The sequence below is a fragment of the Poecile atricapillus genome, chromosome 7 (genome assembly GCF_030490865.1).
Source record: "Poecile atricapillus isolate bPoeAtr1 chromosome 7, bPoeAtr1.hap1, whole genome shotgun sequence".
NCBI classification, from domain to species: domain Eukaryota; kingdom Metazoa; phylum Chordata; class Aves; order Passeriformes; family Paridae; genus Poecile; species Poecile atricapillus.
Window position 1 is genome coordinate 31,896,300 of NC_081255.1, and position 15,307 is coordinate 31,911,606.

Consider the following 15,307-nt stretch of genomic DNA (forward strand, 5'->3'; position numbering starts at 1 on the left):
CAGAATGACTTGACCTCCCTGCCCCACAATATCAATTGTCTCCACTGAAATCTACCTTTTTGGTTGGTAATCGTCCTGTTAATGTTTGTAAGAAACTTGACGTCTCAGTGTGCGAAGACATACGATTACAACTTCGATCCGTAGCCTACGGAGTGGAGATGAATGAATGATGACAGGACATTAAAGTTTGCCGTGGATGGGTTTTGCAGCTCAAGGACAACGAACGTTTACAAAAATACTCTTCCAACTGTAGGGTTTTTACAGGTTTTTAAGCATTCTTAAACTCTCAGGCATTTACAGATTGGGTCTAAACAAAACAACAGTAATTTTGACTGGTTTTAAGGCATACAGGTTATATAAAGAACTGCATGTTCTGATGCACAAAGACAATGCTGCAAAGCATGAAACTTTTCCATCGTTGCATTTTATCAACATGCACAGGAAATACTTGGAATTTCAGCCCATACCTCTCAATCTACCGGAGGCCAAGCATGGGGGGATGTACCCACAGCCACGCTGCTGCTGCCACGGGCAAGGGGAAAATCGCTTCTGCTTCTGATGGAAATAATTTGCCATGAGATCAAGTGACCTGGACTAAATATTTTGGGAGGGCTGATGAACTGGGAAGGAGGAGCAGTTGAGAGGTACGTTCAAGGTAAACATGCAGTGGAGAGCAGCAGGCAACAGGGGCTAAATAAACTCTTCCTGACTGAAGCTGCTGTAAAGTTTTCATACTTTGCAACACAGAACAGTACAATTGGCCCTGGCAAATTACTGCCTCCAGCACTCAAATTGACACGTTTTAAGAGAGAATTTCATATGTGGCAATCAATTTGGGTTCACAATATTCCACTCAAACAAGTTATGAAGGATTACTGGACAATGAATACTAAATGCTTGATGAGAATGGCAAAATGGTTCACGACATCGAAAGGAATGGCAAACATGGACAAAGTATGAAGCTGTGATTAATGTTCCCACTTAGAAATGTGCTCCACCTGAAGCTGAAACTAGTGTGAGAGAAAGAGAAAAAAAGAAAACAAAAGCAGTCACAGCATTTACATTTCACAGACCAGCAACCACTGAAATGAAAGGAGGGGACACGTTCACGCATTTGGAGGTTTTTCATGCAGTGTGGTGGGGTGGTGGGGGGAGAAGATGAGAATTTATAAAATCAAACTGAAAAGTTTTCAAATAAAAAATTATGGGAAAAAAAAAAAAAAAAAGAAACCACCAAAACTGGAATATGCACTGAAAGAAGGATATTCTACAGGGAAACATCAGGGAAAACAAAGGCAGAAAAACCTCTACCGAAGACACCACCTGTGTTGATTCTGCACTTGGGCTGGGGTTGGATCCCCATGGGGCTGCTTTTGGACCACCAGTGTTTACCCAGGAATTGGAGCGGTCTAAGCCCTGGGCATGTAATAGAAAGCAGTTGGGAAAGGAAAGAAATATTACACGTTGCATGCCATACAGAAGTCAAAGTTCAGTCCTTACAAGCAATCAAAGTGGGTACACTGCAAACACATCAGCACTTAGAACTGTTAGGGCAGCCTGAGTTCTCAGAGACATTGGGTCCAGAGGATTATTTTATACCTCGCATACACACAGAACATTAATCGTGTCACCAGCTCTGATCTAGCTTGTCCTGTCTGGAATGCTTGACATTCCAAAACTCTCCTCTTCCTGAACAATCCCACTTGTCCTTTGTTCAGTTTAAACCCATTCCCATAGGTGAGATTTACACTGTGACACGAAAACTGCTGCTGAGATGTGAGGATGCTCTCTGAGGCTTCCAGCACCTCCAGGATAGTCCAGAGCTCATAAGCTCTACAATTGTTACAGAAATTCTGAGAAACTGAAGAGGCTGTCAACCCTCACAGGCTTCCCTGCCCATGGATAAATGTCCAGCATTGCTGGCAGAATAACCCTGTGGACAGGATTTCACATGGACACTCAGGCATTTCCTCTGGCAAAGGGATGAAAGAGCATTTACCTTTTCTGGAACCAACCTGTTTTGCCAAGCAAAACATTTGAAAAATCATCCTGCTTTTCAAAAGCTCAATCTAGCCTGTACTCCAAATCCTACTGCAATGGATCATTTTAGCAAAATCATTGTGGATCCCCTCCTCTCTCTGCTTTCTTCTCCTTCAGGCACTCAGAAAGAAGGAAAAATTAAACCTGTGCTGTCACCCAGGCTGCTCCCAAATCAGGAACATTCAGGGGGTTGGAGTGGACCTCCCTGGGTCCCATGAAGCAGCTCTGACAGACACAATTCCTTATAAATACCACACATTGATTTTGACAACCCTCACCTGAGTGACAGCTTCCATCACATTTCTGTGCCAATTTAGGGCTTTTTCCCAATATATAAAGCAAAGGTGCAGCCTATTTCATTTCAGAGATCAGCATCAGCTGCAAAGTCCAAGCCAGATCATCTATTTCTCTTAGCAAACCAAAATCCACCTCAAGGTTGAACCTGGCGTGAGAGCTGTAACCTGGGATTCAAACCATTAATCCACCGAGCTCCTCGAGGCAGAGCTCAGCAGTGCTGTAATTTTGCTTAAGATGTCCAATAAAAAAAATACTGAACACATAAGGAGAGTGTTTTAATCTCAATTACTTTTTGGCAGGAATAAATCAAAGCCCTGTGCCCTGCTCAGCCCCATAAACATGCTTTATTTTGCTCACAGTGATTTAAAGTCAAAAGGGCTTTGCAGAATGCTGAACTAAGCTCTTGTTTTGTAAAATCAGGTCTAATTTTGAAAATGCCTTTATCCCACTCACATTTTTGTCTCAGGGTTTTCCTAATCTTGTCGCTCTGGTTCTGAGCATAACAATTAAACACACACTGTGTTTGCAGAAGCAAAAGTCATTTGGTAAAAATTTGGAAAGGGAAGGGTTCTTTCTTCCTCAGAAAACAAAAAGGTACAAGAGCTTCTTATTGCTTGGCAGAGTCACTCCAAAGCTCACAAAGCTGTTGTTAAATTCTGTGCTGCCCCTGGGGTTCAACCTGCAGCTGGGTCTGTGCAGGAACATAACCCACATCTGTGAAAATCCACTGGCAGAGAAATGAAACTCCACAATGTCTGCTGAGGTTTTTTCCAGCACATCTCCAGCATTTCAGGATCACTTTAAACATGTCTTTTTAGATATTTAATAAACTTTCTTTGGTGGGGAATAAAATTTACATGGCTTCAATTCACAAATGATGGCAAAACAAGTGACAAACCCAAGACCTCCTCTGCTCTGACAATAAACAAAAACCTTCCAAATCCTGTAAAGAGTTTTCAAAATGAAGTAACAAGGTGATAAAGGAGACTTAAAGCACTTATGCCACACCTCTAAATACCTTACATTAGAATAAAAAATAACACAAGACTGGACTTTGAAGACCTCCCTCAAACAACAAAAAAACCCACAATTTGTATTGTTTTAAAGCAGAAAACTTCCTGTGATAGGGAACCTGCACCTCAAATTAGAATCTATCTGAGAATATTCCTTAAGCCATTACTTGGAGAAACAATAGGGATTTTTGCACCCTTTTACTCATGTCAGCCCCTCAAGAGGTGTCTTACTTTTGTCTATCAATATTAAGAAACAGAAATAATTATACTCAACCAAAAGTCTGTATAGCCAGACTGAGGTTAATTCCTGATGCTCAGATTATCCTGAAGGAAACTTTCCCCTCAACAATTATCCACAGAACAGGTTTTCCTTTAAAGCCTGGAGTACACCTCTGGAAGAAAATCTCTCTTCATTTTGTATTGTGACATTATTCACCAAGCCAGCACACATTAAACTTCTGATAGCCTGGGTAAATTCCGTATGCACATCAGTGCCTGTGGCATTTCACAAAAGGTCAGGCTTGTTTAATTAGCAAGATACTGAAGTGGTCTTTAAAATATTTCAAGACTTCTAAGTCCAGCTTTGATGTAAGAAATAATCATTTGCCTACCCACAATTCTTCAGCCTCTTATTTGATCAGCAAATGATGTTATTCATTTAAAATTGGTAACCTCTTCCTCAAACTGTGTTTTTCTTGCTCTTATAAAACCCAGCATCAGCCATGTCAAGCCTGTCTGGTCAGGGTGGTGGCTTTGGTAACAACCTTGCTCCCTAAACTGCTGAAGGAATTTAACAGCTGAGTTTAACCTGAAAGGGCTCAGGAATTCACCTGTGTTGAAAGAGTGAAAGGTCATGGTGGGAAAGAGTCTCACCCTGGTGAAGTTATCACAGTTTAAAAATAATAAACAGAATAAATAAACACAGAATAAAAAAAAAAAAAAAAAAAAGAGAGAGAACCCCAAAGCAGCTCAGGCACTCCTCTGAAGGGAGAGAATTACCAACACTGCTTTGTCCTGGCTCACCCCACCCATTATAAGCACAAAATGAAGGGCTCAGATTGGGACTGTGGTGGTTCTGTGTAGTCAGAAGTCAGCAGGAGGAGATGGATTGACTGACTGATCCCTCAAGAGCCAGAGTACAACCATGCTGGATGCTCTGCATCCACATTGGAGTGTCACTTTCTGGTCTGGGGAGTCAATGTGGGAGTCAGTCCCCCTGAAGCTCAGCTGGCCAGGCTGTGCCTCTCACCAACCATCCCCAATCCTCTCTGGGCCATGCAGGGAGCAGGAATATTCCTGCTGAGTGCAAGATACCCACTCTGGACACGAGGAGCAGAGAAATCTGAGCAGCTGAATGCAGAGGAGAGGAGGGAGTTTGGGATTGGGAGGGAAGAGGGGGTAAGAGGGTGCAAGATTTGGGGAGACACAACAGAGCTGGGCACAGGATTTGGCTGCTGGCCGTGCAAAAAGTACAAATCCAGAAGGACTCCTGCCCTCAGCTCCCACACTTGTGGAAGCAGTACTCCGGGATGGCTCCAACAAGTCAGAAACCTTTCCAAGGAGCCGTGTTCCCATGGTGCCAACAGCATGGGAAAAGGGCTGAGGAGGGGCTGGGACAACCGCCAAGCCCTTTCCTGGCACTCAGGAAGGAATGGGAGGTGCTGGGGCTCTGAGGGGTCCCTGGCAGGACGGGACAGACGTACCTTGGTGCCAATGATGGAGCGCACCTCGTCGTCAGGCGAGGTGGGGGTGCCGGAGATGTCGGGGTTGCTGTTGCTGAGGCTGCGCGAGCGGTTCAGGTTGAGGCTGGCGGGGCGCACGGCTGACCTGGCCATGGTGGCGTAGTGCACTGACCCTCCCAGGCCACCAGGACCTGTGGGGACATCTGGTCAGTGTGGCTGTCCCTCACCCAGACCCCCGCTCAGGACACCCAGGACTTTCCTGCCTAGTCGGTGCAGCCATCCCTCACCCAGACCCCCTCAGGACACCCAGACCCCCTCAGGACGCTCAGGCCTGCCTGGTCAGTGTGGCCATCCCTCACCCAGAACCCTCAGGACACCCAGACCCCCCTCAGGACACCCAGACCCCCCTCAGGACACCCAGACCCCCCTCAGGACACCCAGACCCCCTCAGGACACCCAGACCCCTCAGGACACCCAGACCTTTCCTGCCTGGTCACTCTGGCCATCTCTCACCCAGACCCCTCAGGACACCCAGCCCCACCCCAGGCCTCCCCTGCCCGGCTCTCCAGCATGGGAATAAAAAGCTGTTTTATCTGCTAGGAAGCAGGAGGCTCTCTGTGGGATTGTCTTTAGCTAATGGGATGTTTTCCAGACCTCACACTCAAAACCCACCACAGGTGGGCACAATTTTAGGTACAAAACCTTCCCAACACCTCTCAGAGCTTTCCCACTCTGTGCCTGAACATTCCTTCCAAAGCCTGGTTTTCCATGGCTGCCACTCACACCACCTCTTTCCCATCCCTTGTCCTCAGCAGGGCTGAGATTAGTTTCCCTCTTGTACCCAGACATGTGTTTTCTTCTTTTCTAGTGTTTTACACTCCTGCTTTAAATATATAATGTCTATATTTTGTATGTGTACCTAAAAATAAAAACATTATATATATACACATACATTAAAATATGTGAAGTATTATATAAATAATAAATCCAATTAATTTAGGCTCTATTTCTGGAATCAGCCCGACTTTGGTCATCAACAAGTCTTTGTTTAATTGATGGATAATACCCTTTGGATATCTATTCTATCCAGCCAGTGTTTAAAATTTTGCTGGAACTGGATTAAAGTATTAAAGTTTTTGTGAAGGAGACTGGTAAACATGACAGGCCAGGAGTGCATCACACCTGTCTCATAGAAAAATCCCTAAAACCCCAGTTTTTTACCATAATTCATGATCCTTCAGCAGTGACACTGTTACTTAAAATCATCAAATAATTAAATCTCTGACATGACTAACAGTAATTTAACTCATTTTTAAGTGGCAAGCAGACACACTTGGAGCTCAGGAGCACCTGGCAGCAAGTGGCTTCTGCCTTCTTTTAACCAACCTGAAATAAAACGAAAAAAAAGGAAAGAGCTACCTGGTGATGGTGAGTTGGGGTAGGTGTTGGGTAGGCGAAAAACATAATAAATATAGGAGGCAAGAAGGCTGTTCCTGCCATGCTGGTCCTGGTTGCCATCCAAGTTCTTGTGAAGTCTGTTTATGATCGATGCCATCGCTTCAAAAGATGCTTGGCCCAGGTTAACTGAAAGCAAAAAAGGAAGGAGTTTGGTTTAGACTGCAACAGGACCCAGGGGAAATCCTAAATGTGCTGTAGAGGGTAAATGGTGGAGCTTCTTGGAGCCTAGCAAGCCTTTCTCATCCCAGACTGAGCCTGGTGTTTGAACCAGGTCTAACCAGCCTGAGAGCAGGCCAGCTGTTCCAGTGATCAGCTGCCACTCTCATTAATAATAAATTTAATGAATTTAGGCTCCATTTCTGGAACCAGCCCAACTTTGGTCATCAGCTGCAATGGTAACAAGATCAAGTCTTTGTTTAATTGATGGATAATACCCCTTGGATATTTATCATGCTCTTCTCAGTTAATTAGTTCACCTATTTAAGCCTTAGCCAAAAGACAAATTGTATCACAAGAACAATTTCATTTTATTTTGAGAAAAAAGCTGTTCTGAAAATGAACACAAAAATCTACACACAGACTGAAGCAGATATTCTAGAAGAATTAAGGTTGAAGAAGACAATAGCTAGAGAATGAAAATCTTATTTAAAATAAATCCAGTCACTAATGTCCACAATATTCCATACAAACCAACTAAACCAATACAGAGCAATGAAAGAATGAAATATTAAACTATAAAATAAAAATGCAGATAAATTCTTCCCCAGAAAGATTAAATATATAAATGTTATAGCTAAGAAAATATTTTTACAAGTATTTTTAAAGCAGTCTTAGATCCTAATATTCCACCATGTCCAAACTCAGGTTTCCTACAAAAAAAAACCAGCAAAAACTGCTGTTTAAAATACTAAGGATCTAATTCTGACTTAAACTTGAGATTTTTTTTGCACTCTCAGAGCTTAGCCCTTCTCAGGGAGCAAAATAAGGGATTATTCATGCTGGCAGTATTGGATCCACAACAGGAACATGCAGCATCTGTATCTCCCTACTTTATCTACTTGCAGATTTTCCAAGGTGACTAATAAAGTTGAAATCCCTACTTTCTGTCAGAATGGAGACACCTTAACAAGCTCCAGTGGTCAAAACATGCTGAGCACCCAGGAAAATCAGGCTCTTTTCTGGTGGCTCAATTTGAAAACCAAATTCCCAGTCCTTCTTAGAAGCTTTCTATTAAATATTGCTCCTGTGTATATCATCCCAGATCTGGATGCCAGCATGTTTTATTTGGGAGACACTTGGTATATTAGTGGCACTAAAATAAAGCATAAAAATGGACTTTTTTACTTCTACATAAATATGATAAAATTGGAAATGTCACACTTTCAGCTATGTAATTCTCTATAAAACTTAAATAAAATACCTATTTGGCCTGCAATGACAGGAGGTCTTACTACCAGAAGGATCAGTTTGTCAAGCAGGAGATGAAGAAATCGCACTACCGGCTCCAGTTGAGAGGAATTTAAAGCTGAAATGCTGCTCTTCAGTTCATTTTCCAAGTTGTTTTCCATAATTCTCATGTCTCCTATTCGCACAGGGAACATGTGCTCATCCAGAGCATGGACAAGTGCAAAGAACTTGTCGAGGTAAGGGTCCTACAACAAGCAAAAAGCCAATAATCAGCAAGAATCGCCAAAATATTTTAGTTTTCTATGGACCTGTGTCTCATGGATGGGTTCTCGCCCTCATTTTTCTATCTGGCCATTTAATCTCACAAAATTAGCAGAAATTCAGCATCTTTGAGAGATCTGTCCATATTTAATTCTAATTCTAGTTTAAAAGTTATCAAGGTAAAATTAGAGGACCCACAGATTGTGTATTCTGAGAAAAAACAGAAAAAAATGCACTAAAATCACATTACTATTTACAGCAGAAATAAAACACACAAAAGTCATCAAAATGACACAATGGGAATTAATAAAACAAAAGATGAAATGATTAAACAAAATGACTGTCATCTTTATTTACAGATCAAAGACAGAGGGAAAATACAAGGAGAAACAAAAGAGGAGTAGGGGAAAGGGAAGAAGAAAAGAAGAAGAAAATAAGGAGAAAATAAGGAGAAAAGAAGGAGAAAAGAAGGAGAAAAGAAGGAGAAAAGAAGGAGAAAAGAAGGAGAAAAGAAGGAGAAAAGAAGGAGAAAAGAAGGAGAAAAGAAGGAGAAAAGAAGGAGAAAAGAAGGAGAAAAGAAGGAGAAAAGAAGGAGAAAAGAAGGAGAAGAAAAGAAGGAGAAGAAAAGAAGAAGAAAAGAAGAAGAAAAGAAGAAGAAAAGAAGAAGAAAAGAAGAAGAAAAGAAGAAGAAAAGAAGAAGAAAAGAAGAAGAAAAGAAGAAGAAAAGAAGAAGAAAAGAAGAAGAAAAGAAGAAGAAAAGAAGAAGAAAAGAAGAAAAGATCCTTTGCCTGGGCTGTGTTGGAGCTGTTGTATCAAACACAACAGGCTGAGGTCTGAGAACACTGTTGGCCATTCACCCCCTGTGAATAAAGGCCAAACCACTCATATTTTTAAGCAGAAAAATATACCCTCAAATATACCCTCAGCAGAATGTGGAAAAACAGGTGTGCTGGCTCAGAACTAAAAATGAGATTGTAATTTCACTACAAGGGATTGTTACACCCTTCACAGCATCAACTCTCTCAGTGTTTCAGCTGTCAGAAAATATCTTAATTCCAGTGACTGCTCTCAACACCTACCTGAGTGTGGAGGGATGACACAGCAACAACTTCCACGTTGAAAACCCCTTTGTGGTTATCCACCCACTTCATCCCAGGGAGAGGAACCTGCAGGTTGAGGGAAGAATGAGAGAGGACGTGACAGAGGGCTTAGGGTCTGCTAATTACAATTTCATTTATTTTCATTTATTTTGGTCAGATCACACGCACCCATAGCCACAAACAAGCACTAAAATTCTATCTAAATTTAACACTATTTAAGGAATAAAAAAATGCACACACACAGAGGTATGTACACATACATCCTCTCATTTTTTCTCAGGTGTATTCTGCTGGTTTTTAGCAGACAGAACTCAGCTCACCTCTGGAGAAAGCACTGAATAAGCCTGTGGTGGCTTTTCCAATGACACAGGAAGACAGAACTGACCCGTCTTTAACCGGCCATTCTGAAGCATCGGGATCCACTGGAAAGAAAACAACAAAAGCACACATTTCTTAAGGCCTTCTCTGAGCTTTTGCCAATTTCTCAAGCTCTCCAATGGGTATGAGTTCACAGGGATGCTAAACAAAGAGCCAGAAATTCATTTGATTGCATCCCATGCTGAAAAATATAAGGATGGAAATACACTCACAGTGTAGCCAACTGGGGTCTCCAGGGGTGTGTTTTGTTTTTGTTGGCAACTGACGTGGTAGAAAGTAAACAGCAGGTGGTGGTGGTCTGTCAAAGTGGCTGGAAGCTTAATCTTGATTTCCTCGTGAAAATCAGGAGATCTGTGCAGAGAGCAGAGCCTCAGCTGAGTCACCCACGGTGGTTTGTTACCTTGTGCTTGAGATTGAACCCTCTGAGTGAGTTAAAGGAAGCAGGGAAGGGAGCATATGGGCTATCCCAAGGGATTAAAGTTCCCTTTCTGATCACCATGGACTAGAAAAACTTTAGATCCACAAAAAAATGGGCAGCAGCCTCATCCTCCTCACACAGACACTCAGAACCAGATGAGCGATTAACTCTCATCTCAACGTGGACACTGCCACAACCCCGACCTGCAGGACAGGAATCTCCCCTGGAACATCTCTCCCTGGAACAGCTGCAAAGCCAGGAAAATGTTCCTGCTGGATTCAGCACTCCTCACCCCAGCTGCAATGGAATTATTTTCAAGACCAAGGAGTTCCAATTTGTACCTAATGCCTAAAAGGCTCCAAGACAACAACAGGGGCACCTGCTACTTTGAGTTTGGAACATAAATCTTCATGACTACTGACTGGAGTTGTACTTGGAGCATCTGCTGAGCTGGGCTACGTGCTCAGGACCACACAAAGCTGATTTGTACCACAGCAAACAAAGACTCTGTCTCCCACTTGTCACAAAACTCTAAGGACAGCATCAACTGGCACTGCAGTCACTGTGAGTGCTATCCAGATGCTGATTGTTAACTAATTAACACCAGTCACTGGTGAGTAACTGCACCTCCACACTGTGTTTTACCTGTTGTGATACACCACAGCTGTGTATGCTTCTTTGGAAAACTCAGGACAGCTGGATTTGCCAAAGATGACCTGAAAAAAGAGAGAAAAAGCACAGAAAGCCTCCTATAAAACTGTGCCAGGAATTTGCTCCATCATCCTGCAGAGACATTTAGAGCTCCATTTATTGTGCAGCTGTACAGTTAGACCTGCTTGTTGCCTGCCCCTTCACTTAGAGGCAGCACTTCACTCAGACATTGAAAAGGCACGACTTAAACTTAACTCCAGTGAGATGTGGACACAGACAGGGCAGAAGAACTGATGGATGGAACCACCCCTGAATAGATCCTCTCTGAGTGGGGATCACTGCTGGCCCTGAACAAAGCTGTCACCTTTAATTATTTTGTCATGGAAGCAAAGTTTCTATTCCAACCATGAGCAGCGTCTGCTGCAAACACAGAATCCCAGAATGGGATAGGTTGGAAGGGAATTTAAATCCCAACTTAGGAATGTGACAGGGACACCTTCCAGTATCCCAGGCTGTTCCAAGCACCATTCAATCTGGCCTTTGACACTTCCAGGGATGGAGAATTTCTCTGGGCAACCTCTGCCAGGGCCTCACCACCCTTACATTCAATAATCTCATGTTAAAATTAACATTAAATGAATGTTAACGTGCTCCACTGTTACCTTGCAAACTCTACACAACTGCACTCTTTGCTCTGAAATACAATTTTCTATTCCTCTGAACTTGTTCTTTTGAAATGCATTTCAGTGAGGTTTAACACAGGGGTTTCCTGACTGCAAGGAGTGCTCTGCCCTTCCCACGGAGCACAGAGACGTCCCCTCACCGGCATGGCATTGCTGGGATCCTCTCCATACATGAACTGCACTTTCACTGTGATGTTCCTGGCAGATCCCTGGCGGTTGGCGAAGTTAAGGCTCTGTGGATACACATAAAGGAGGTTCCTGCAAGAGACAAAGGCAGCAGGTGATGAGAGGGGTCACACCTTCATTAATGCTGTTATTTAAACCTCTGTGGAAACGCTCAAAGGGAAGGGTTTGACATTTTCCATTCTCTCAGATGCAGTGCACACCCAGACAAACAATTTGTCTTTGGTAATGACCTCTTATTTCAGACATCATTTTTAAACTCTAATCATATTTTGAAACAGTTCTTGTTTAGGAGGATACTGGAAAAGTCCATCTAAAAATTTCCCAGTGATTCTACAATCTGAGAAGTTCAAGTGGAAAGAAAACATATGAATACAAAAGCTTTATTTTCTTTTACTTTATATTTTGCTCAACACAGAGCAGCTGGTTTCTGTTAAATACCTTCCTTCTTGTGGCCTGTCCTTTTTCTTTTTTTTTCTTTTCTTTTTTAAATCTCCTGACATCAGGATGACTTCAGGTTACATTTCTCCTCTGAGAATGGATTAAACAAAATTGATACGTGTAGCTTCAGGTAATGACAACACTCATAGGTATCCAAAGAACTGTTTCAAAGTCTGAAGTAATAAAGTGCTCATCACATCCACAGGGAATGTGGCAGGACGTAATGGGAGGAAATTGCAGCACAGGAGATTTAGGTGAGGCACAAGGGAAAATGTTCTGGCTGTAAGGAGAGGTAAAGCAGTAGAACAAATTGCCTTGGAGGGTGTGAAACCTCCATTTTCTGGTGGTTTCTCAAAACAGGTGAGGCAGACACCCTCCAGATGGGTTTAAAGACAACCTCAACCTTCACTGGGCAGGGGTCACATTCTGGAAACCCCTTCCAATCCTGTTTCTCCAAGTCTGGCATTACTTTAACAGCCATGAGAGATGCAAAATTTTGCAGTATTTTCTGTTCTCTGAGCCCTGCTGGGCCCTTGCCAACAAGGTGAAAGCAGGATTCACCCTTTATCAGCAAAACTGTCTACTACAAACCCCTACCTGTCCTTTGCGCAGTAATTTAGACCAACACAAAGTTCCTTGATGTTCTTTTAAAGACAAAAAAAAGCAACATCCCCCCCAGACTTTTCCACCTCAACACTCAGTTATTCAAAGGAAACAAACACTCTTTTGCTGCCAAACAAGTCTAAATGTTTGAATTACTACACAACTTTAAAAAGCCAGCCTGGAAATCTCCAATCCATCTCCCACACGGCCCTGCCTGCACCAGCACGTTCCTCCTTGGGCAGCCTGGCCCCTGCAGCTCCCACCAGGGGATCCAGGAGGGATGATTACATGGAAGCTTCATGGATTCACAGATGATTACAGTGAGGGCTTCAAGTGCTGCCTCCAGCTCCCAGGGATAAAGGACTGGCACGGTGCATTCTGCCCAGACACTGCAGAACCAACCCTCTAACACCCCTGGCTTGTGAGGCAAGAGGAAAAAGAGGTTCCCTTCCCTCTGGGAACTATTCCATGGGTCTGAACACAATTTGTAAGTAATTTCCAACTGTTCCTTGTCCCAGGGAGACAACAGATGCCAGATGGGCTGAGAAAAGTGAAGTGAGGAGCACAGCAGGACAACATTTAAGGTGTAATAAAGCAGCTGCTGTCGAGTGCTGGGAGCAGGAGGCTGATAACAAAAAGACTCTTTTTTGGATTCTCAGGAGGGCAGTAACTCAGGGAAGGTACCTGGTGCCTTTTAGATGCCAGGAGTTTCCAAAACACCTGCACTGGTGGGACACACTCCTGGAGGAGCAGCTGCAAAGGGAGGCTGCCCTTGGCTGCCTGAAATGGCACTAAAGACAATCTTTTAGCCAATGAATCCCACCCAAGGACTTGGTTCTGATGGCAATCCCATTTGCTCCCCAAACAGTCCCACCTACACAGACACAGCTAACGCTGATCCTAAGGAATTCCCTAAGAGCAGTCCAGCTCCAGGGATATTTGGGGCAGCTGTATGAACCAGGCTCTGCTTCACCCCTGCAGGCAGAGGAATAAGCTTAGCAGGCAAGTGGGAATTTCTTCCCTCTCAAGTCCTTCATGGTGAATTAAGTTTTTGAATCCCATCCCCACTGGTCACTTTGCCAAATCAACGCTCTCCTACTATTTCAGAAGGGGCCAGAGCCATTTTTGTGACTCTCCTAAATTACTTTGTTCTGCCATGAATACATTTGCTGCTTGATGTTCTTTTTAAAATGAAAATGGATATGAAAATTTACTCTAAAATGTACCTTGCTCATAAAACTTTTATTAAGTATTATTAGTGCTTAAGAGAAGGATTTAAGGTATTTGTGAAGCCAGGCTATAGGATCCCTTATATTAAAGGCAGTCTTATGCAAAGGAGTGATTGATGCTGAGGAAAGGGACAGGCTGTTCCCCTCTCCACTGCTTTTCAAGCCCTCATTAAGGGCATTTCACTGGGAAGAAGCTCATGGTGCTTTTGGGATTTCAGATGGGAACAGGGGAAAGGGGGATGTTCCTCCTGTTCAGGCAGCCTCTCTCCAGAGGGTTTCCTATTACAGGCATCTTCCCTTTGTGGAAAACTTACATGGAAGGAGGGGGGAAAATGCCCAGCCTGCAAATCAGAATGTGACCCCAAATGGAAAAATCCTGCTTTACCTGATCACAGAATCCCAGACTGGTTGGGGTTGGAAGGGGAGTAAAGATCACCTCATTCCACCCCTTGCCATGTCCAGGGACACGTTCCACTGTCCCAGACTGCTCCAAACCCTGTCCAACCTGTCCTTGGACACTCTTTGGAACGGGGCAGCCACAGCTTCTCTGGACAACTGTGCCAGGGCCTTGCCACCCACACAGAAATTAATTTATTCCAAGTATCTAATCTAATCTAAACCTGCTTTCTTTCAGGTTAAAACCGTCACCTCTTGCCCTGTCACTCCAGGCCATTGTCCCAAGTCCTTCTCCAGCTCTCCTGGAGCCCCTTTAGGCACTGGAAAGGGTTCTGAGGTCTCCCCAGAGCCTTCTCTTCTCCATCCCCAGCTCTCCCATCCTCTCTTCTACCCTAAACCTACATAACTAAAAACCTCAGATCTCCTGTCTAAACACAGTTCTGGAGCCATGCAAAGGGACTGATGGCTGCAAAAGTGACAGGAACATTATAAATATCCTGATTTCTGTCAATAAAAGTTTCAGGCAGAAGCTTTAAACCCAGGGGCTTGTGTTTGGAGCTTTCCTTAAAATGCTACACCAAATATATGCAAAGCTTATCCTGTTATCTCAAACAGATCTCAAAAGTACTTTTACTTCCATAAAATAAATTGCTAAAGTGCAAAGGCTTCCCAAACCATGGAAATAATGGCACCAGGCACTCCTCTAAATATTTATGTAATATCATTGCAGCCATTTCGCAAAATCCTTCACACAGGTATTAAAACATTAAGAGCTGCTCCTAACTCTTAGAGGGAATTTCTAACCATCATGAAAATTTCCCTTTCCAGTAAAACCCAGAGACCTTTTTCTTTGCTTTATTCCCACTATAAAAATCATTTAAAGCTCATAATCAGGGTCACCCAGGTGTACGAAAGATCTTCAGGATCATGTTTGTTATATACATCTTTTCCTGACTGGGCTGACAACTCTCAGAGGCAGGATTCCCTCTTAGGGTTTCCACAGCTCCTGATTTTATGGTTCAGTCATGCCAGAAGCTTTTCTCCTCTCTGCTTTCCTGTGTCCCACT

General features: G+C 43.3%; 1 protein-coding gene across 10 annotated transcripts in view; it reads right to left on the reverse strand.

Annotated features, from left to right (window-relative positions):
• DOCK7 (dedicator of cytokinesis 7) overlaps window positions 1-15,307 on the reverse strand; it is a 92,136-nt gene that overhangs the window by 30,615 nt on the left and 46,214 nt on the right. For 7 of the 10 annotated variants that reach the window (XM_058842147.1, XM_058842146.1, XM_058842144.1 and 4 more), the window contains exons 15-23: window positions 11,529-11,646; window positions 10,700-10,770; window positions 9,849-9,987; window positions 9,579-9,680; window positions 9,238-9,324; window positions 7,911-8,142; window positions 6,452-6,616; window positions 5,054-5,223; window positions 56-145 (exon numbers count right to left, since the gene is read on the reverse strand). In XM_058842147.1, the coding sequence (XP_058698130.1) occupies window positions 56-145; window positions 5,054-5,223; window positions 6,452-6,616; window positions 7,911-8,142; window positions 9,238-9,324; window positions 9,579-9,680; window positions 9,849-9,987; window positions 10,700-10,770; window positions 11,529-11,646 (1,174 nt within the window). The remainder of the gene's footprint in view (window positions 1-55; window positions 146-5,053; window positions 5,224-6,451; window positions 6,617-7,910; window positions 8,143-9,237; window positions 9,325-9,578; window positions 9,681-9,848; window positions 9,988-10,699; window positions 10,771-11,528; window positions 11,647-15,307) is intronic. The other 3 variants (XM_058842153.1, XM_058842152.1, XM_058842148.1) reach the window with 1 other exon arrangement.